Source organism: Melitaea cinxia, chromosome 18 (genome assembly GCF_905220565.1).
Source record: "Melitaea cinxia chromosome 18, ilMelCinx1.1, whole genome shotgun sequence".
NCBI classification, from domain to species: domain Eukaryota; kingdom Metazoa; phylum Arthropoda; class Insecta; order Lepidoptera; family Nymphalidae; genus Melitaea; species Melitaea cinxia.
In genome coordinates this window covers 12,791,444-12,815,920 of record NC_059411.1, presented here as the reverse complement: position 1 = coordinate 12,815,920, position 24,477 = coordinate 12,791,444, and the positions used below count along the sequence as shown (strand labels likewise).

The following is a 24,477-nucleotide window of genomic DNA, read 5'->3' as shown; positions in this document are numbered from 1 at the left end:
ACACCTATTACACCTGCATACTGATCAAGAACATTATCATCAATTCAATAAACTCCAACATCAAAACTATAAAAAATAACTCAACATAATTTAAGAAACAAGAATAAATTAATGCTGACATATATATGATAATATTGTTTGAGGGAGTGCATCTATATAATTCGGATAGAGATTCGGATAGCATTAATATTTTTAAATCAAAATTAAAATAAGAAGAAAGAAGATTGTAATAAGACGATATTGATTGTATCTCATTATAGATAAGTGAACGTTATGTTTTTATGAGAAATAAATTCTTTGAACCTAAAAAAACTTTTTGTAATGTAAAAAGAACTCAAAAATATTTTCAATTCGAAATATACGCATACCTAATCATTCAGCTTATAAAATAGACGCTGATTCTTCGTCTTGCTATTTTGTTACACACGACGGGTGTGCGAAGGTTGTGATTCATTAGAGATTTGTTATTTTGATACAGTCCATGGTCTTTCACTGCATTCTACTGAAAGTGTGATTATCCTTAACCCATTTGTGACATCACATCTAGCTATAATATAATGCTGCGTAGTGTTAAGTTTGGGAGGAATGACGTGGAAATTGCAATGACAGTGATCTAAAAATAAGGTCGTTGGCGTGGCGCGACCACGACGCGCACTCCTCAGTCGAGGACTAACCGTCGCGAGTTTCAGTCGAACGATTACGAGCAGCAGCCATGGTTTACGAGAGTGATTTCTACACGACGCGCCGGCCATATCGGCCCTCCAGCTACAGCGTGTCGGTGAGTCGCCGCCTTCTAACTCCTACCGAGCGTGCACCTCGCTCCAATCTCTTCCCGGGAGCCGGACGCCCTCGCACCAAGTCGACCCTCGCCATTTCCATATTTCTCGCTTAAGTAGTGTCTTAGTGTAGCGGTAGTTACTTTGTGGTAATTTATTATAGAAATCGGTTAACGTCTCTCGTGTCGACGAAAGGCGATCGATGTCACTTGTAAACACTATTGCTTAATAAGTACCGATGTCCAGCCGCAACAAGCTTCGTTTACTAGAGTAGGGTTCGATAGTACGTCGCGGTAGCTATCCGCAAGTGGGTCAGATCGCTTCGACAAAACAAAGATCGGAAAGCGGAGCTACCGGGCGCGCCAAATATAGCCGCGGCTGGAGCCGGCGCCCGCCCGACTAACGGCGAATTCTCCGCTTGCAGCGGATGGGCGACTGGGAGCTGGTGCCATACGTGCCGCGCCCGAGTCTGGTTCCCGACCCTGTGACGGCCTTCGGTCGCCGCAGCCGCCCCGGCACCAGAGCGTCGGTTCTCGATCCCGTCACGAAGCAGAACATTCCGCCGAAACCGGAGTCGAAGCTGGCACCACTCGCGCCGTACGTGTCGCCTCGCGAGCAAACGAGAGCGCGAGTCCTTTCCACGGTGGGCCAGCGCGAGCGCGCCTATGCGGCTGACCCGCTGGGCACGCCGCGCGACCACATGGACGTGGTGCTGGCTCAGGCGCACGGCCGGCCGGAGCGGCCAGCGCACCGGCACGTCTTCTACAGCAACTATGCCACTTACTGAGTCCGTCGCAGTCGTTTCGTGTGTCGCTTTCGCTAGTCGGGTCGGTCGGGTCGGTGCGAGGGTGCGCGGGAGCTAGCGGTGCTAAGGGCGCGGTTGTTGCAGACGCCGCGCCACTACGTGGTGGTGGACCGGGACCCGCTGCCGCGCCGCGCGGAGGAGCAGTACTCGTACTCGTACTCGAGCACGTCGGAGCGGAAGGCGGGCAGCGGCCTGCCGCAGCGCAGCTCGTACAGCAACACGGTGGAGCGGCGCTCGACCAACGGGCCCGGCGGCTACTCGTACTCCAGCGAGCGCTCGAGCAGCCTGGGCGGGCCCAGCGGCTACTCCTACTCGTCGACCACGAGCGGCCGCCTGCCCTACGGCACCACCTACCGCCACTACTCATACCGCGTGTAGCGCCCCGGCTCCCGACCTCCCGACCTCCTTGTCCTCACCCTTTAACCCCTCGCCGTGTCCCTCACCTAATCAATATTCGCTAACGCAATGTGATCGCACTACTTTACTATTCGTCACAAGTGGTCGTGAATCTTGAAAGCTTTTTATGTTTTAGAGTAAATTTTTATTTATATATAATATATGGTTTAGACTGAATTTTTAATAAAGCTTGCATTTTTTATAATTTTATTTCTTTATATCTCACAAACCCAAGGAATATCGATGATGGGCTCGATATTTTTTTTTACTAACAAATCTAAGTACAACTTTTATGTTTTAATGTGATCTACCAATATGAATGATATTTTTATTCTTGTCGTAATTTCTATGATATCATTTTGTAGCAAACAGTTAACTAGGTATCTATTTTACAAACATAAAGCAAAATAAAATAGTCTGTTATCGATTTTAAATCAATAAGGAAATAGCATTTCGACTTTTTTATACATACATCTACCAATTCCAATACACAAGCTTATAAAATTCTTAAATAAGTACTTATATTTATTATGATCTGGGTACACTGTTGAGACGCATAGCGTCACTTTTTCCTCAAAAAGTATGTTCTGATCTATGATTGAAATCTCTTTGAGAAGGATAAAATATTTTTATTAAGGTATTGCTTACAACATTTTAATTAAACACATTTTTCATACAAAACGGTATCGATATTACAAAATAATGAATAATATTAGTTTGTAACATTACTGAATCTGTTATCGAAAAATTTTGTTAAAATAAAAGTAGATATTGATAAAGTCGATTATTTATACTTATAAAAATTTTTTAAATTAATTAAACAAATTCATTGAGTTCTCCCCAGCTTACTTCAAAAACTAAATGTATATATTTAGATATTATATTATAAAGGTATTGATGCCTCCTCAGCCTCTTGTCTTCTATGCATAAAGTCGAAAGGGGATATCCATAAATTACGTGAGCTCAGAATGGAGAGGGGAAATCTAATGAAATCTCACCAAATATCATTTAAACCGAGGGCATAATCGAAAATCTCACCTCAACTTCAAAAATATAAAATATTATACCAAAAAGTACACGAGTCTCCATGGATTGAGTAAAAATTTGTATTTGTGTTTTTATCCGTTTTTGTCTGAATGGTTTATTATTTTCCTGAATAATAAAAATTAATTTCGTTTAAAATACTTTTAGCGTCATTCTCACGTAAATGGCCCTCCATTCCATGGGTCCGAGCAAATCTCACCTAAGAGAGGAGGGGTCTAAACTGATCGAAAAATAGCTCACGTAATTAATGAATGTTTTGAAACTTACAATTAGTTTTTTAGTAATATGATATCATGTCATTATGTAGGTACAACTAGGTAAACCATACTACGTTCTTCAACTGAAAATATAAATACTGCCATACTGGGCATAAGCCTTTTTCCTCATGTAGGAAGAGCTCAGAGCTTAATCCACCACGCTGCTCCAATGCGGGTTGGCGGATATATTTCCTACTATGAGTAACGATCGCTATTAGGAGATTATGATAACAACCTGGACCGACAGCTTAACGTGCTCTCCGAGGCATGGTGGGGAGACCCTCAAGGACTAACAACCAGAGCAGAAATAAATATTTGTATAAACACAAATATCAATTCCAAGCGGGAATCAAACACGCGACCATCGGTGTTTAGGCGCCGCCGATACGGCAACGCACCATTTCACCAGAGCGGCCGTACATATATTGATTACAAATAATATTTAGTTTCAACTTGATGTGTGAGAGGTCTCTATAGTTCTATGCTATAGGTAAGCACTACTTGAAAAAACGACAAAATAGATACAAATTGGTACCAAAAACAAATGAATATGTTTCTGGTTATAATAAAAACCGTAAAGTAAACGAAAACCCATGTAATCGTAAAACTTGGATATGTTTGTCTAGACATAATGAAGATAAATTCAAAATGCACGATAATAATTAATCTTGATTGGCAATTGACAAATTTTAAGTTAATATTATTAAAGTTGGTATTTTCATCGCACATTTAACAAATATAAAGTTTTTAAGCCTTAATTTGTTCAAATCTTTAAATACCATTTAATTGTTAAACGTGCGCATTATGTGGAAGTTTAATAATAAATGAAGCAAGTAATAAGATGTAATAAATTCCGTTTTCATTGTGACGCCGTCGCCGACAGCCGTTGACGTCCGTGTACTATCTCTCATCCCTTCTACCGTATTACAATATCCCGTACGTAACGTACATACCGAAGCTGTCCCAGGTGAGTTGAGATCCGGTTGAAGAAGCAGCTACGCATCTTTGTAAATATCATCGAGTACCGCTTATGAGCCACGTTTTGTTATATCCATGCACACCGCAAATGCACAATTAACTGTAGTTTTGATAGCTTTTGCTGTATTCTACAATAGTTTTGGTAAGCTTCAGTCATGAGATCATTCATGTCACTCGCATATTGATGTCCAGATACGTTGTAAATATTATTGCATCGTTATTTATTTCAACAATAAATTAATAACAAACATTTCACAATCAACAATTTAGAATCAAGCTAAGTAGTCAAAACAAATGGTCAAGAAATAGGTAACCTTATTATTTTTGTTTTCCATATCAAATTTAATTTTAGCTGGCAAAATAATTTTTAAACATCATAATACGTACTTAATTTAATAAAATGTGACTAAACAGTCGCAAATAAATCTACATGAAAGATTTAGGCATTGTACATACATATTTACAAGGCAGTGTAATGTTGTTAGCAAACATGTATATAATATAGATATAGGTTTACTTATTGTACCTTTAAGAAATCTCTGAAATCGTCTTATTTAAAAAAAAAATATCTTGACTGAGTATAAAAGGCTCAAGTACTCTTGTGTCTTCAGAGTTCAATAAAGTCCATAATGTGTTAGTTAATTGTAGATAGCTTATAATTCAATTAATGGTCACTGATAAAAGCATAATTGACAATAATTAAAAATTGAAACTATCCGTTTTTCATTTTCTATATACCAATGACCACAGGTTGAATGGCAAATGTGAGATCGATCGCCACTATGACACATTGTTTGGCTCAGTACCGTGTAATAGTTTTCACTACCGGTCTGATGAATGTTTTGCTACGAGCCAAAGATTGATCTCCACGCCTCTCCACGTGTTGAAGATTGTTTGAGATTTGGTTATTAATAGTATCGGTACTAAGAACCTCTTTTATTTTGTGATGATATACATCCTACCACTTAATTATATACAACAGGGCTGGATTTAGAGGTCTGGAGGCCTTGGGGCAACAACAGATTGGAGGCCCCTTGACCTCAAATTATTTTCCAAACAAAATTTTTTAGAAAATAACTGTTTACTAATCTGAACTTGATTTTTTTTCCGAAGTCTCTATCGTGGGAGCTTTCTTTTATGGAGGCTTCGGGGCTGTATCCCCAGTTGCCCTCCCCTAAATCCGGCGCTGATAAATAAGATAAACTTTATAACAAATGGCATTTATTGAAACAGGCCCCCTGTGTTTTAAATATAGTAGGAATATTCAGCCTCAACCCTACTTCGATAATTTAATCCTTAAATTTAAAAAAATAGGTACAAAGAAGAAAAAAAAGATAGGTACGTAAATGATTAATTACTCGTGATTTAGATGATATTTTCTTTTGTAAGTCTATGGTATTTCGCCGAATGTTACAAAGTATATGAGTACGATGAAACCAAATATGTAAGCAACTACGAAGTTCTTAACTTGCCGTATTAAAAGTGATGGAAGTTATTAGAGAGCCTATATAAATAAATTATACCTGTGAATATATAAATATTTCGCAAATTATGGTTTAAATATGTTAAGGGCTATTCTACCTCTTTCTGTTAAAGTCTATTCGTAGCTTATTGGCAAGATAAACTATATCCACAGCCGGTGAAACCGGCCCTAAGCAATGGAATAATTTATATTCATAGGCGACAATCACATCAGTCGTTACTTGGCACACCGAACTGGCACTGCATAGTTAGTTACTTTCTGAAAATCTTAATAAGAAAATATGTGGCAGCACTAATTTATACAAACTGATATCTGTTTTCGAGCCAAAAATGGCATGAACTCATTTGTTTTGCCCATAGTCACCACGCTGGGCAGGCGGGTTGGTGACCGCAGGGTTGGCTTTGTCGCACCGAAGACGCTGCTGCCCGTCTTCGGCCTGTGTATTTCAAAGCCAGCAGTTACATGGTTATCCCGCTATCGGTCGGCTTTTTAAGCTCCAAGGTGGTAGTGGAACTGTGTTATCCCTTAGTCGCCTCTTACGACACCCACAGGAAGAAAAGAGGTGGCTATATTCTTACTGCCGTATCACACAGCGTGAATAATTCAGTTTTAAGTGAGAAAATAATTCAGTTTTATTAAATGTAAAATAGTTATGTATGTATATTTACGTATTATATGTATATATTATGTATGTACACCTCCATGCCGTCTAATTCTTTAGTCATGTCCTTTTCATGCTAGAGGTTGTCTGGAAGAGATCGCTCTTTTAGCGATAAGACCGCCTTTTGTACATGTCTATATTTTCTTTTACGGTGTAAAATTTTTCTCTGATAGTGTACAATAAAGAGTATTTGTTAGGTATTGTATTGTAAGTATTACAATTTATTATCTATCTGATGATTTTAAGAAATTATATTTATAAATCATCATTAATTCATAAATTAAATCATCACGATTTTTTAAAATAATAACTGGAAGAAAAACAACATAATAGTGCCTATTTAACTTTCCAAGTCGGTACATAAGAGTTATAGACATTTGGCAGCAGACGCATTGGAGATACATACGGAGTCATGATCGTTTCGGAACTAATTTTATGAAAAATCGTATCACAGCAGCCTTTCGCAGTCCACTACTGGATATAGGCCTCCACAAGTTCACGCCAAAAATGGTGTGAACTCATGTGTTTTGCCCGTAAAATCCGTATCCGTAAAAATCGCAATTTTAAATACAATAAGTACAAATACACGAAGTCGCAATAAATATGTGATTCCTGTACAATAACTCGGGTGGTCCGAGGCACTTATCATTTTTAAGCATTTTAAAATTTATAGAATAGCAAAATTCCTCACTGTAAAATACAAATAAAGTTTTAGCGGCCATAGGAATAGCAATAACTTGAGCCCGTGACTCGTGAGTGTGGCTGTATGTTCGGTGTCATGGCAGCGCGCCAGACAACGGAGTTTCAAATATATCCACGGCGTTAATTGCAGTGCAATTTGTTATATCGGACTTAGATATAAAATTATCACACATAATTATGTACCTAAAAAAAAAGCTATCACCTCACCAAATGTACACTTATATTAAACTGACAATAAGATGCGAATACTATATCCAATAGTGGCACTAGAAGGAATCACTAAATTGCAGCAAGACCATTTCTGTAATGGAATATTTCTCAAAGACATTAATTCTTATAAATCGTTCTTATGCTGCTGTTTTCAGAGCAGTAGTATTTTAATTGATAATGTAGAATTGATAACCTAAGTCGGTAGAAAATTAGAAAATTATTTATAATGAAAAAAAATCGCCTAAAGATTCAGAACATTAAAAGCCTGTTTTACCAGTTGTATTCATAAACGCTTCACACTCAACGGTGTATACCTATAAGGTTTATCCGGCAAATAAGTTACGATTGGACTTAAGCAGTAGGATATATAATTGTGTTTGCTCGCAAACGAAAAAAAAACCGACTTCAATTACATCGACGAGTAATACAAGGTAGATCGACGAAAAAATATTCAAATAACTGCGCGTTATCAAAGATTACTCAAAAAGTAGTTATCAGATCTCAATAAAATTTATATGTGACCACATGACAAACGTCAGCTTTCGATTAAATCAAAAATTATCAAAATCGGTACACCCAGTAAAAAGTTATTACGGATTTTACGAAGTTATTACGAGAGTTTCCCTCGATTTCTCTGAGATCCCACGAAAAAAGCGTCAAGTAAAAACGCATTATTAGATATAACTCGAAAAGTAGTTGTTAGATCTCAAATAAATTTAAATGGGACCAATTGGCACACACCACCTTTCGATTAAAACAAAATTTGTCGAAATCGGTCTACCCGGTCAAAAGTTCTGACGTAACATACATAAAAAAAATACAGTCGAATTGAGAACCTCCTCCTTTTTTGGAAGTAGGTTAAAAATACAGTCGAATTGAGAACCTCCTCCTTTTTTGGAAGTCGGTTAAAAATAGGCCATATGGACCTGTTTCACTTCAATCAATAAACTACAGCGTTTAGAATCATTTTGCGAATAGAAATAGGTATCTCATAAATACTGTGGAATTCGATAGTGAAAAATAATAATACATAAAAAAACCTCTATCTGTTGGATATCCTAATCCGTCAAGCGTTATCTATAAATGGTGAAACAGGCCCTAAGAGTATATAATTATATATTAGTTTAATCTTGACATAGCGATAAACTACTTTAACCTCGACAAAACATTGTACAGGGATAAAAATATCTATATTTAAAATATTGTAAAGAAAAGTCAAATTGATAATTTTGCTAGTGTCATTACCTTAGTTTATATTATCAGTTATCAAATAAAATAAACAAAACTATTGCTACTAAATAGTTTTTTGTAAAAGTACTTGACCGGATGTCTCATATCCCTGAGTAAAAACAATGGCGTCGCTGAAAATTCATCAAGGGAATGATGCTGGCAGAGGACCAAAGGCCAAGTGAAAACATCTGCGCGTTACGAAAATCAAACAGCAAACATTTTATATCTTTTTTCTATTATTTCGTACTGTCACTATTATCCCAAGACCTTTGTTCTCGTAGTTTAGCTCGCTTGAATAAGAATTATAATTCGATCTATTTTCAAAATTACAAATAACGAAAAGTATAGATAATTACTGTCATTATAAATTTTAGTGGACTTGCTTTTAAATTGTGTTACAAATAGCGTTAGAGCTTTACTTTATGTCTTAGACACTAATAGTTTTATGATATTACTTTATTTTTTAGTAGCTGTGCCCCGCGGTTTCATTCGCTTTAATTTATAAAATAGAAAATAAAAAGAGAAAAAGATAAGAAAAACCAATCTTGTAGACCCTGCTGAAAGGTCCAAATAAAAACGATCATTGTATGGGAAGTGGAAAGTTATTGTAAACTATTGTGTTTGGAGGGGACACTTTTAATGTTTTACAAATTCATACAGCCTCCATACAGCAATAAACATAAAACTTCATTTTCAATTTCCAAAAACTAATACTAGTATAGATATGAATGAATAAAAGCTAGAAGACAAGATATTTATATATTCTAGCATACTAATACAAGGGGAGTAGTTAGTTTAACTCGTTTGTAAGAAATCCTCTCAAAGAAATAAGAAGGAGAAAAAGAAAAAGTTAAAAATAAATGTTGAGAAAAAAAATTAATACATCATCATAAAAAGTAAGTAAAATGAAATATGGGTTTTATCAATAATTAAATCTAATTACCTGTTGGTACCGTTATTCTTTTATTAAATGAATTATAAATCAACCCATAAGGAAAACTTTGGTAGCAAAACATTCATATTGATCATTTCAAATTTCGTTTCTCGATCCAAATAAACATTCATAATAAGAAAAAATAAATAAACATGGAATATTTTGCCGGCTTCTATATACACATCACGATCCGTTAGCGTGCTTCGTTTTAATCTAATTTTATCCCGACGCGAATCGTAGAACTTCTGACTCACTCGTCTATTGATATCGTGTTTTCAATAAACTAATTTTGCTAGAAACAATTTTAAGTACGCGCATGTGTTTCATGAAATTTAAGGACTGCAGTATATATGCTATATACATAAGTAAATACCTACTGCTATGGCCTATTGCTATCGCTGTACTCATAGAGCGATAAAACAGTTAATTGTACCATGCTATGTCTATTTGAAGTTGTTAAATTTGAATATGTGGTATAGGTAGGTAATAGGTTAAACAAATAAAAATAAAAGGCTTAAGAATAGTAAATGGTTCACGTATAGAAGTAAAGAATAAAAGCCTATCTATTTAAAAGTGACAGAAATAGCATGTCACCGCGGCTAACTTATTGCTATATGAATTATACATTCAAAGCCTAAATGCAGAGCAAAAGAACGTATTAAAATTAAATTCCCTTTTGCCTCTAAATAGCTTTTACAGGTTGTGTAAATTAGAATATGATTTAAAAAACAAATACACAATTTTATGGTTTTTACTCATTTATTTGCATTAATGGGTCGTTATTAGATGCATTTTTATGACAACAGTGTATTATCGACTGAGTTGGTTCTGTTGTGGATTTTACTAAATAAATATACACAATGTCTTATAAATGCGTGTCTTAAAATTATAACCTAAGTTTGTCCGGGCTTCGTCCAATTCACAATATAAGCTATATTTTATTTCAATTAATGACCGCGAGTGAATCCGCGGATCATAGTATTGTAGTATTGTATTTAAATTAGTAGTTATAATGATTTAGTACGACAAAAGTGAAACAAACAAAAACTTCTTGTTTATTTCCTATTTTAAACTGCCTTCATCTTTCACTTCATTTTTACTTTAAATGCTCTACATTCTTCAAAGTATACTAAGTTTTCATTTCAATTGCGGTTTTACAAAATTTTAATAAAACAAATAATCTATCATTTTACCTTTAAAATTTTGTACGGCTTCAATTGAAATAAACTCTACCTGCTTTTTTAACAGCCTTTACACAAATACAGTTAAGACATGTAAGTACACACATACATATTTCATACGTATGTAGGTATTGCATGCGTGTTTCTAGATTTCTAGTTGTTATGCATGTCAACTTCATTGTCATTCTTCATATTTCCATGAGAATAAATAATTCATTATTATTGAATTTTGGTCACTTGACATTCCATAGGAATAAAGCTCCATTTTTGATAACTCAAGTCAGTTTTCTTTTTTGCTAAATTGTATTGAGTTTCACGCAAACAATTGGGTTCGTAATCATTATTTCTGAACATTAACGCTTAAATTAGAATGATTTGAGACAGCTGTTCTTAGAGTGTTTGTATTACAGCGTGTAAATTTCCAGGCTGAGCTGATATACCGTCCGACAACTCGCACTGTTACCCGACTCGTCACGTACCCCGAAGCGCCACACCACATCGTACGTGTACGCGTCCGTCCTTCTGTGATCCTGAAGGAGCTCGACCGCATCGCATACCTCCGCCGTCCAGCCACCGCCATCTCCGGTATCGACGATTACTACAGATCCGAATCTACTAGGGTAAGACATTTAAATATTATTTCTAACAATAAATTTTAATTAAGTCAATACAAACAACAGCTCTCTATAGTGTATTCTAAACAGCTGTAGACTGGATATCAGTGTCTTTGGGCCGATCAAGGAGTCTAAAAGAGATTAGAAGTCGACAATTTGATTTGAAATATGTATAAATCTGTACTAAAATTTACCTATAAAAATGAAAATGTGTTTGTAAAAATGTATAAATGAAATGTGTATGTGAAAATGTGTAAATGAAAATGTGTCCGAAGACTAATCCAACTTTAGTACAAAGTTGTCGATCTGTATAATACTATATATCTAGATATAATTGTTTTAAAAAATATTTACAATAAAATAGTATGTGCTAACTCTCGTTAGTAAATGTAAACATGAATAAGAATAAATCTACATATAAAATCAACTTATGTGACAAATAAAAAGCAATATAATTATATTATATATTATAATCTTGTATTTGTGTGATAATTCTGCGCTGTAAATAAATTCAAAACATTAAATATGAAACATACTAAGCCTCACAACAAGCGAGATTGCAAAAATTATAATAATATTTGCACGCAAAAGACAAAAATAGTTCGAACGCTCTTGACCCGTTTACGGTTTGTTCTTGCGCTGAAACATAATATTCTCACCGGATTTATTAATAGCAATATAGCCAGAGAATTTTGAGTAATCGCTTTTTTACGGCTGTTGAAGTAAAGAATCATTATTTACGAGCTGGAGGAAAATCTGAGAACGGATACAGTAAGGCGGCGTCTGGCTGAAGCAAAATTAAAGCCATTAAGACCTGCATATGCCCAAAACTATAAAGACACCACAGAAACTCAAGGTTGTGCTATGGTAGAGAACACGAGAATTAGACTCTGAATGACTGGCAAAGAGTTATGTTTTCAGACGAATGTAGCTTCTGTTATACAAGCACGACGGGAGGAAAACAGTATACTACCGGGACCGGAAGAGCGCTAAAACTAAGCCTATACATATAGAGGAAAAAGTACTATACGGCAAAGGCTCTGTTCATGTGTGGGCTGGGATTTTTTCCGAAAAAATAGCACTGATCTACCACTAGATCAGTGCTGCCACCACATATAATCACTTATTTTTCTATAAGAAAATATAGAACTTTTACTACAGAAAGATATGTCACTAATTTTGAAATTCTGAATGACTACGTTGATCCATTTTTAGTGGACATGGGTGCCTTTTATGTAAGAAAATGCTCGGTGAGAAACAGGTCAGAAAGTGTTTGCCTATTTTCAAGAAGTCGGTATCATACACATGGAGTGGCAAATCGCAATCGCCAATCGCGGGGCGCAGCCCCGATTTAAGCCCCATTGAGGACGCATGGGATGAACTGGGATGATGTGTACGTCAGGGGAATCTGCGCCAATCACGCTAAGTAAAATGAAAGAAGCTCTAATAGAGGACTGGCAGAATGTTCCGCAGCATCGCCTTATAAAACCTATAAGAAAGTGTGTGAGTGTAAATCACATAAAAACAATATTGAGAGCTCACGAAGGCAACACAAAGTACCAAAATGCGTGAAAACCGGCACACCTTTAATCTGATAAAAATGTAAATTATATACGAAAATGTTGGAAAAATTACGCATTTTTATATATTTTACATATAACATATGAAAAATAAGAAGCTTGAATTATTTTTTTCTCTTCATTAACCACATAAAAATATTTTTTAATTTAGTCTTTATTTCATAAAGCCAGGTCAGGTAGTTTTGAAGATATTAAAAATTTCCAACGGATATCTACTTTTTTTGCTGCCCAGTTTATAAAATGTAAAATATCATAATTTCAGGCTTTCGAGGACGAAACTCGTCGGATACGTGCTGATACTGCCTCACTGTTGCAGCGCGCTCGATCTGTTGTTCCTCGCGCAAAAACTGTAGCACCGCTTGACACTATCTACTCGTGAGTTTTAGAACTTTTACTACATAAATAGCACTTTGTCTTAATTTCGTAGATGCCAGTTAAGTACACACATAAAACAAAGTTGATTGTATAAAATATATAGTTTAACGAAAAATTATATAAGATACAAATTATACATGTCAAAAGTGATGCTTCTTTGGTAAACTAATTTTTAAGTCTCGTTTATATTTATACAAATCTAAAGCTTTAGATTTCCGTTCCAGCGCCATCGACAAAATACGTTGCCGTTTCATCAAAACGTTGCCGTTTCATCCGTAAAAATTTTACCCTCATGCGCCATAGTTCAATATTAAGTTTATTAGATAACAGCATTAAAAATCGACATGAAATTAACAATTTATATACATAATTGAAATGGAAACACTTGACATAATTTCTTGTCAGGTTTTTCTGGCAGCATCTGATGTAACGATTTAAAAATAGTCTACCCATTGATGATTCTATCAGACGCTTCGGCACTGACATTGTCTTAAAACATGCGTGGACACGATTTTGGCAATGCATCTCTGTATTGTAAACATTTTTCTCCACACATAATGATCTGATGAATTATAAAAGGATGTTATTGGGATTGTTCTTTGGAAACTGGCACATATTTCCAGTGTGGGTGTATGTTTCCCAGCCAAGATTATTTCGGTTGTGACGTAAAACTTGTATCGGTCAATGTTTTAATTATAGCGATTTCAAATACCCATGTTTATTGTTTACAGTTCTTAGTTTTTCATTACATTTTCGTCCGCTTTAATTACGTCTTTGATATTTAATCTTGGCAGACCATATCAGATTTCAATTGAATTATTCATTTAATATGGCTTCATTTGGTATTATCTTATTTTCACAATGCCTGCAGGTATTCATATGGAGAGCCAGTGCCTTACCGCTTCAGTAATGATGCGTATATCGCCAAGCTGCTGTTACCCTTGCGCAGCGTTGCTGACAACATTCATCACATTTCATTCTACACAGAGCCAGCTAAAAAGTTTACAGGTATCCCAGAGTTTTAAAGCAAAAATGTGGGATGTCAAACTACTATGAATATCTTACTTAAGTCAGATGGGTAAAAACGGTGTTCTAATGAGTTCGAGACAATATTAATTTTATTTTTTCTCATAAAGTAGATTCTTTAATTTAAAGTTTACCGTGACAGTTCTACGAGTATGATAATTTAATGCCTACCTTTCTTCCCCCCTTTTTCTATCTAACAATTTCCCCAGTGTGCCCCCGTATAACCGAGGTGTTGCTCGCCAGGACGCGGCCACCTCGCATGCGTACACTATTCCGGTAAAAAGGCCTTCTCCAACCGCAGGCCTCTCTACAAGGAACTTAGCATCCGGGACGACGTGAACCTTCTCTCGTTTTACGCGAAGAACAGACTTGCGGCCGCGGGTTTGGCCGTGGAAAAGGCCGCAGGTACTACGTCTCAGACGCTTCGCTAGCGCTCGCTTATCCTCCGCATAATTATTAAAATATAAATGGTAAATGGAGCGCAGTGAGCCACCTCGTAACTCATTATAAATAAGCATTGTTGACTGTAGTATTCACAAGTAATAAAAAAAATCTAACTTCCTAAACAGAATGTTATAAATATTTGTAACTATATAAAACTGTTTTATATCAATCCTTTTCCAATCTAATTTAGATGCTGGGAATAAAATATTGAAATATTACATTTTAAGTTTCTTCTTGTACAGCAACAGTACCTTTACGCTTATAAACTTTTCCATTGTTTTAGGTGACTCTCACAGACTTTTGTGCTGCTGACATAAATAAATACATATTGTTATTATAATTTCACACTAATGAAACAAATACTAAATTATAATATATGTAAACGAGAAAGGTCAATGCTCTTCAACTGACTGACAGACAATTTTAGGAATATTTTTCTAGATTGGGTTACGAGGCCTCATTAGCTCGAACGTTTCTAAATTACGCTTACCAGCTTCGAAGTGTAGTCGTTAAAAACAAACAAATAAAAAACCGAATATAAAATCAGTGTCTAACACTGGGTGTGGTGTCTCTTGCAGCGGATGATACGCCGGAACAGGCGACAGCGGCGCAGTGCGCGTAGCTCCGCCCCCTCCCACTGCCGTGCGGCGCGGCGCGGACGCACGGCCCCGGCCTGCGCCCGCGCCGCGTACGCCCTTCGCGTCCTTGATCTCGGTATAACACGACCCGACTAATCGATCGTATATATTTTAATATTATTTATACACATTTAAAATTCTATTTTGTTACACATTTAAAAAAAAATTTGTATACTTCTAGTCGTAGTCGTGTAATGCGGCCCGCCGCGACTCGGTGATCGAGACGTCTCTTTTTTATCTTAACAGAACTGATTTTGTTTAACAATAAATATTTTACCACTCTTAGTTGTTTTAATTAGTTTGCATGATAGATACCCTAACATTCATTCTTAATGTACCCGGGCTTGTGCGTAACGCTTTGCTTCCTATACTAACTATTTTTTTTAAACTAAGTACATTAAACACTAGAAATATGTTCTGTTACTTTTTGTTAGAAACAATCTAATGATTTCTTAATATTTCAATAAGAAGATTAAAAACAAAGTATAATGGATTAATTATTATACATATTTTTTCTCGGACTCTAAGAAGGAATGTTAGTAATAAAGAAAATCAAACCCACATAAGTACCATACAAACACTTTTTAGAAATTTAGTAATTTTGCACACGGTCCGAACACGCTTTCACAAGTTTCATGGCATGAGACAAATCAAAGATTAAAACATCTCAGCTATTTACATTACCCATTAAGCTTTAAAGCCGGGATCATGGCTAATGGCACTTACACTGAGAGCGTTACGAGCTGTGCTGCTGCGCTTACTTTCCATTTGTGATCATTGATGCAAAATGACAAGCTACTGCAGCAAGCTGCTAAAGCAACTCATTTCACCAATGATCATTGGCACCACGTGACCATTTACTGCTATGCAGTGAAACTCCTTCCCTGGAGACCCAGCCGCAAGTTTCAAGCTCCTCAGAAGATGGAAGATCCTGATCTGGAATTGAAAGCAGCTAAAGCTGACCGTGAAGCGAGATTTAGAGCCACAACAGCTGAGCCCGTCCTCACACCTGCTGCTGATCTAGCTGAAATTAAGAGAAAAAGACAAGAAGAAGCTCGAGCTGCGGAAGAAAAGTAAGCAAAACGCAATGCAATTTTAAATTAAAATATTAAAAGAATAATCAAAAAATACTTTAGAATTTCAAGGCTCGATATGATAAGGTTCGATATGATAAACTAAATTGAAGTGAAATGTTTTTAAATATAGACTAAATAATTATTTTCAGAGCATTAAAGGAAGAAGCGAAACGCGAAGCTGAACGTAAAGCACAGGTAAAGTAAACAAAATATCATGTTTAGTATCCATTACTTAAGAAACATAAATTTTAATTTATTGTTCTTAATACATTAAGGCTGAACGTGAGGCAGCAGAAAAGAAACGAGCAGAAGAAGAGGCTCGCAAGGCTGAAGAAGCAAAGCGTAAAGCGGAAGAAGAAGCCAGAAAAGCCGAGGAAGAGGCAAAACGCAAAGCAGAAGAAGAAGCTGAAGAAGCTCGTAAGGCTGAAGAAGCTAGATTAGCCGAAGAAGCTCGTTTAGCAGAACAAGCTAAGTTGGCTGAAGAGGCTCGTTTAGCAGAAGAGGCTAGGCTAGCTGAAGAAGCCCGTTTAGCAGAAGAGGCTAGGCTAGCTGAAGAGGCTCGTTTAGCAGAAGAGGCAAGATTAGCCGAGGAAGCTAAACTTGCAGAAGAAGCTCGACTAGCTGAAGAAGCTCGATTGGAAGAGGAACGATTGGCTGAACAGCGAAGACAAGAAGAATTGGCGAAATTAGAAGAACTAGAACGCCAAGCACAAGAAGAACGTGAAGCTGAACTCGCGAGACAGGTATGAATGTAAACGATTAAAATATCAATGTCCTTAAAATAAATAAATCAAGAAATATAATAAAATAAATTCTGTGATCTACAGGCTGCCGAATTAGCAGAAATTGCGAGACAAGAATCAGAATTGGCAGCGGCTCGTTTGGAAGAACTTTCACATAGTGGCTCTGCAGGTGACAACGTTGCCGCTACTGAATCTAGGTAAATTTGCCTATCTTTGCACTTTTGATAAACTTATACAAAATAGTAATTTAAAAAAATATCAATCCTTGCTTGGGTTTTATAGAAGCATTAATTTATAAAAAAAAAATGTGTGCGTACAAAGTAGGTACATGTCAGAAGTGAAACTTCTTTGGCAAATTAATTCAATGATAAATAAGACTAATTAAAAGAAAAGAATTGAAAAAAAAAACAAAATGTCAAGTTCACGCGGTGTTCCCAGGCGGTCACCCATCCAAATACTGATCTGACTGCGCCTGACGTTGTTTAACTTCGGTGATCGGACGAGAACCGGTGTATTCAACGTATTATACCACGTTGAATACACGGAAGTTTAAAAATTCGTGACGCCCCTAAAAATTTTACCCCTCATGCGCTTAAAGAATGTCCACTTCAAAAAAATTATAAATCAATGTATAGACGACAATAAATATCACTTCGTTTATGTTCTTACGGCTGTAATTTCAACGCAAGTATGTAGGTACTATTTTCAGTGAATTTTTGAAGTAAAACTTCTTTCCGTACGCTTGACTTGGGGAGTAAGCTGGTGAATGCTTGACGAGAGCGTCACGAAAAGTGTGATTGTGCGAGGCGAATGGAAGTTTATAAGAAAATATAAGTTAGTGAAGATAGAAAGAGGGAGAGTTACGTTTCGTAAGTTTAATTTCAGTCGTGTGCACTAAGGCACACTCGTTTTTTTATGAGTCAATTTTTTATTGACATCAGAGGTTTTGATGAAAAAATATGTCTAATAAGCACAGGTCCATTTTAACATCCAAAAAAATCCTGTAAATAAGATTCCTGTTGATTATTTTTATTTTAAATTATAATTAATTTGTTATAGTGAAGCAGCTGATGAAGCCGAGCCTATCGTAGAAGAACCTGCAAGCCCTGAATTTGTTCCCGAGACTCCCTTACAATCGGAAGAGGCCGCAGAAGTCAGCGAAGACGAAAAAGCGGAACCTGACGTTACTGACGAAGAATAATCGTCAAAATTACCAATCCTATTAATTTTATCTAACATTTTCTTGAAGTAACGACACGTATTAATTTTCTTCACAGAAAAAATACAAATAAAATCATGAATTTTTCAAGTGCGAAATAATAGACTAGATATTTTCTAGTTATGCATTTCTTTAAAATTATATCTTATTATACTATTCATTATTCGTTTAGATTTAATAAAATTCACATGAATAATGTAATAGTAAAAATGGTGGTACTACAATAAGTAATTACCTATTTATTTAATTGTTATAACTTTCATTTGCGTAATATAATTACGTGACAACGAGAGGACGGATTTTGTTTTATTGTGAATAATACTACCATTGTTAACAATGTTACGTTTTTGCTGTTCTAAGCTAAGTGTTTTTATAATGTTATATTTTGTTAATTTTAACAATAAAAGACATATTAACAAAATGCAGTTTCTATTTAACAACGTAAAATATTATTTTATTAATTCTAATACGTTTATATTTTTTATACCTTTAGGCTTCAATGCCATGTTTTTTTAAGATCGATTAGATAACATTTATTCATTATTATGAGTAATAAATATTTATGGGAGGTATTAGCCAGAAGTGCAGATACTACTCTACATTGATATTAATTTTCTATAATAAAATTTGTTCTTTTATAAGACGATGAAAATTATGAACCACTAAGAAAAATTAATTTCCATTTCCAATATAAGCTATATTATATTGGAATATAAGCTATATTATATTATATTTCTTTAAAAAAATGCTGAAGGTTTAAACAGAAATTTTTTGGTATGCAGCAGTATAAAAAAATATAGCTTTAATCTACTTCGGTAAGACAATTTCTGTTCCTAGATGGTTTCATAATGACAACAAATATGAATGATTTGACGACGCGTTGGCGCAACGGTACACACACAACAGCACTGGTTTGTGGCTGTTGCGCTGGCGGTTGCGAGTTTGATCCCCGCACATGACACATTTTTTATTGGCCATACAGATGTTTGACGTGGTCTGGTTGTTTATGCAGTCCTTGTGGGTCTCCCCACCGTGCCTCAGAGAGTACGTTAAGTCATCGTTCCCGGTTGTTATCATATACACCTGATAGCGATCGTTACTCATAGTAGGGAATATATCCGCCAACCCGCATTGGAGCAGCGTGGTTGATTAAGCTCTTATCCTTCTCCCACATGGAGGAAGAAGCCTATGCCCAGCACCTTTGACTAGCCCGTTGGTGCAGTTTGTAGTGGCCTTGTTTTCTGCTCCACGGGTTGCGGTTTCGATTCCTATCGCAGTCTGGGTGTAATATTTGTATTAATATATTATACTAGTTTTGAGCTGCGGTTTCACCCGCATTAAGTTGAGGAAGAAACGTACACGGCTTAACTTAATGTCTGAGGTATGGTGGGGAGACCCACAAGGATATACACCCAGGTCGGAAAGAAATATTTGTATAAATAAAAAAATTCATTCCTAAGGGGAATTGATCTCACAACTGCCAGTGCTTAGAAGCATACACGGTACACGCACTATTACATCAGAGTAACGTCAACAATAAAATAAATTATTAAGATTATGTAAAAATAAATTTATTTACAACATATTTTTAACATAAAAATATAACTTACAAACTAAGTATTATAGTATAATTAATTTACTTTTATTTATGACTTATCATATATCCATTTTCACAATTTGATCTGCTGCTGACGAAACTTCTTCTTTTGTCACTTTCTTATCAGCTTTCTTAGGAGCTGGCTTATCTTCGGGTTTAACCGTTTCTTTAGGCTTTGGGTTATTTTTTATATCTAAGAATTCTTTATCTATATCTACGACTTTCTGCTTTATCTGAAACAAAAGAATTAGAAATTTAGCATTGGAATATGAAGAAATTTCTCTAGTCTATTAAGGTTAAAAAAGTCAATCAGTTTAGGGAGCATACATTAATTACGTGCACTATTTTTCGTAGTTTAGACCCCTCCCTTCACTTAGGTGAGATTTAGTGAGATTTGGCTTTGGCAGCATATATTATATTTATACAAGTAATATAGTTTAAATTCTATCTACATATAAAACAGAATGTCATAAGATATCAACAAGCCATGGAAGAACTTAGGGAATTTTTTATACTATACCTACTTATTTATTTTCAATATGATTATGCTAGTAGTAGTTAATTTATTTGAGGTTTCTACGTATTTTCTTTTGTATTCTACATCAGTAATTTTATAGAATAAAAACTTTTATAACTCACGTTTTTTAAGCCTAGGTTGACTGCTTTAGCTTTAGTTTTCTTTAAGCTTTTCGCACCGGCTACTTTGAAAACATTCCCTTTAATTCCTTTTTTCTTGTCTTTAGCCATGATATTTTTTTAAAATTTCTTTATAATAATTTACAACAAATAAATAACTAATTTTCACGAAAAAATTGATGTAATAATGACAAGAAAACAAAATTTTGCCATGTGGTCATGACATCTACGATTTGACAAGATGTGTGTCACGAATTGTGTTAAACACGGTCTTATACACAGGTCGTGCAACTGGTGGGGGTATGTCGGCTTATGGTTGCGCTTTTCTTTTCAATTAACGGCCGACGGCATGACGATCGATGGGTGTACTGTGCAACGAAGACAATTATAACCAATTACACTGAAACGGTACTTAATATAATCAATACAGTGACGTACAGCAGCGTTAACGCGAACGAAAAGTTATGACAATATCCAAGAAGCTTGTAGCGTTTTGTATAAGCTTCTTGACAATATCGTATTAATCATTCAGCATAGAAATTGGGCTTAGTTGTATGACCTATATATAAGACCGTGGTGTTAAATGTTTATTAGTAAATAATAAAAAATGAAATAAGCATGTAACAGATTTTTTTTTATTTGGCATCGCGCGGTTTGCGTATATGCCACTAACAAAAGCAGGGAAACATTTATTAAGATTTGAAAGGATTGGAAAACTAGGGATCAGATAGGATTACTATGATAGGATAAGTTTAAGGATTTATAATTTCAAATTATTATCTAACAGGAAAATAGATAAAGCTGTATATATATCAGGATTAGAACATGAAAGAAGAGATTTGATAGAAGTAGGAAATGGTACACGGATGGAGACCAGATGATTATAAAAGGAAAAAACGTCATTCAAAGGGCAGGTAAAGAAAATATGTTTAAGATCACCCACATTCCCAGAAGCACAGAAATCTGAATCAATTATATTAAACCTGGCCAAATGTACAGGTGCATACATGACCCAATCTCATTCGAATAATTGATGAAGTAACTTGTTTACCAAACCTCAGAGATGAAAACCATGGCTTACTAGGAATATTAAGTTGTAAAGACTTAAAATAATTTCCCTTGATCCTTCCACTAGTTTCCCAAGCTTCATCCCAAGTTTCCTTGAGATAGAGCCTAGGCAGCGTAGTCAAATTATGGCAGTAATTAATGTAAGGATGAATGTCACCGCACACCACAGCCTCATTAGCTAGACGATCACCTAGAACATTATCAACAATATCTACGTGTCCTGAAATCCAGGCAAACATCACGACATATCCTCTTAAAACACAATTATGTAAAGCAGTTCTTATATTAAGTATTACAGGATAAATGGGTTTAGATTGAAATAGATATCTTTAAATCGCCATTAAAGCGCTTTTAGAATCATATAATATAAGAGTTTTTTCTAACTTCATTAACCAAATGTATTCTAATGCTTTGAGGATACCAAAACATTCCCCTTTAAAAACAAATATTTCAGGAGGAAACTTAATTTTTTGGACTATATTCAATTGTTTGTGATAAACACCAATTCCAACATGAGAAATGTGTTTCGAAGCATCAGTGTAAATGTGATGCCAATTTTGGAAATTATTGTCTATCACAGAATTAAATTCATAATTAGCACTAAAGATATTTCTGTTGATGCCCAAGTTTAAACAAACATTAGGTGAGATAGTCAAACTTTCAAAACTACAGCAGAACAAAGGAAGTGAAGGACAACGATAAACAGGTGATTGAATGGACATAAATTTTCGAAAACTAATTATTAAACAGGGTAAAGACTTATGTCTCCAATAAGCGGAGGTGTTAACTATTTCTGACAATAATTTGAGTTTATTAAAAAGTGGATGATTAGAGTTCTGTACAAAGCGGAAGAAGAATTTGTCTGCTAGATATTGTCTACGTAACTGTAAGGGTGGTTCACAACATTCAACTTGCAGGGCATTAATAAGTGTAGTCTTCATAGCCCCAGTAATAATTCGAAGAGCTTTAGCTTGTATGCTATTCATTTTGGAAAAACCAGAAGAACTACCGGGTTCAAGAAGAAAGGTACTATAATCGAGTATACTTCTAATGATAGCATTATAAATTGATTTTAAAGACAAAGGATGCGCTCCCCACCACACTTCCGAAAGACATCTTATTATATTTAACAACCGCTCGCACTTAGCCACCACATATTCCGTATGGGGAACTCCAGTGAGTCTTGCATCGAGATAAACACTTAAAAATTTAACATTATTTTTTACTGGAATTATAATATTATTGTATTTAATGAGGACGGGAGGGGGTAATCGGCATCTAGAAAATAATACTATTGTGCTTTTTGATGGTCTAAGTTCCAAATTATTTTGGAAAAGCCAGTTCTTTAATTGATGAAGGGAAGAATCCAGAGCAAATTTAGCATTATCTATGGACTTATTTACATTATAAATTATCAAATCATCTGCATACTGTAGTACCTTAACATCGTTGCCCAATGTACACTCTAAATCATATGTATAAATATTATATAAAATCGGACTTGGACTGATCCCTGCGGGATACCTTTCCAAACTATTCTAGCAGGTTCATTACAATCTCGCAGGGTAATTGTGCGCTCTAATAAAATGTTCAAGATAAAATTTATTAACATAAATGGAACTTTTAATTAATTGAGTGTGAGTGTTAGAACTGGGAGGGAAACATTGTCATAAGCAGAGCTTATATCCAAAAAAAGCTGCCAAGTCAGAATTATTATTAGAAAAAGACGAATATCTGTAGTGAATATCGCCAGACTGTCTATGGTGCTTCTGCCTCTGCGAAAACCAAATTGATTTTCTGACAACAATTTATTACTTTCTATAAACCACTCTAACCTATTTTTAATTAAATGTTCAGCAGTTTTTAGAACAACAGAAGAAAGTGCTATTGGTCTATATGATGAAGGATTATCAGAAGGTTTATTGGGCTTTAACATATGAATTATCTCCTGCTCTTTCCATTGTGGTGGAATTTTTCCAGATTCCATACCAGAGTTTAAAATATTCAAAAAATATAATAATAATACTTTATTTCAGACTAGATTTTAAGTCCATATTGGGTTAGTACAACAAAAAAAACATTTAGAATAAAAAAACAAAACAAAATTAAATTAAAAAATCAATAAGTAAAAATAAAATTAAATAAAGTAAAAGTAAAATCAAAAATCAAAAAATTCAAAAATACAAAATTAAGAAAAAAAAATAAAAAATTTAAAATTTAAAAATGGTGTTAGTAGACAAAAAAAAAACGCCAAATGACAAAAAAAATACGCCAATGTGCTGAGAAGCGTATTGGTGCTATTCGCCAGTTGGCTCATCATAGACGATACACGTTTCTGGAGGATCGCGTAGAAGTCGTCCACACAAGCCTCCGCAAACATGGCAAATGCACTGCAGTGACGTGACTTCTCCAGTACCACTATCAGCACATTGTTGTACTGCACGCAAAGAGCTCTGAAGACCCTCTGCGCATTGTCCGCCCACAGACTGCACGTGTAAAAGGTTTGGCAGTATGCTCTAAACAGCGTTCATTTTACCTCTTTGTTACAACGAGCAAATCTGCGGGCCAACATACTGTCCCGGACCGACAGCGCCCTTCGTTCCCTCTCTAAATCGCCGTCGTCCACGAGGCGCTCGTTAACTATATATTACCCGAGATATTTGAACTCAGCCACCTGTTTTAGGGGAGATCCACACAATCTTATAATGGGCTGAAAGTTCGTGGGTTTGTTTTTTCCTCCTTGTGTTCAGGGTAGTAGAAAGTTTGCTGCAGAGTATGCAGAAAAAAATGGACTCAAATACAAC

The 24,477-nt window shown here is 35.5% G+C and overlaps 2 protein-coding genes across 2 annotated transcripts; both read left to right on the top strand.

Annotated features, from left to right (window-relative positions):
• The first annotated feature begins 399 nt into the window (after positions 1–399).
• LOC123662371 (uncharacterized protein CG45076-like) lies at positions 400–18,793 on the top strand. The gene is made up of 11 exons (XM_045597216.1): positions 400–778; positions 4,162–4,245; positions 11,083–11,277; positions 13,114–13,226; positions 14,098–14,234; positions 14,496–14,657; positions 16,206–16,407; positions 16,560–16,605; positions 16,686–17,153; positions 17,238–17,350; positions 18,213–18,793. The coding sequence occupies exons 1-11, from the start codon at positions 713–715 to the stop codon at positions 18,352–18,354; spliced, it is 1,728 nt and encodes a 575-aa protein (XP_045453172.1). The 5' UTR covers positions 400–712; the 3' UTR covers positions 18,355–18,793.
• LOC123662370 (uncharacterized protein CG45078) lies at positions 785–1,659 on the top strand. The gene has a single exon (XM_045597215.1). It carries the CDS (start codon positions 1,204–1,206, stop codon positions 1,561–1,563), a length of 360 nt encoding a protein of 119 aa, XP_045453171.1. The 5' UTR covers positions 785–1,203; the 3' UTR covers positions 1,564–1,659.
• Positions 18,794–24,477: the final 5,684 nt, after the last annotated feature.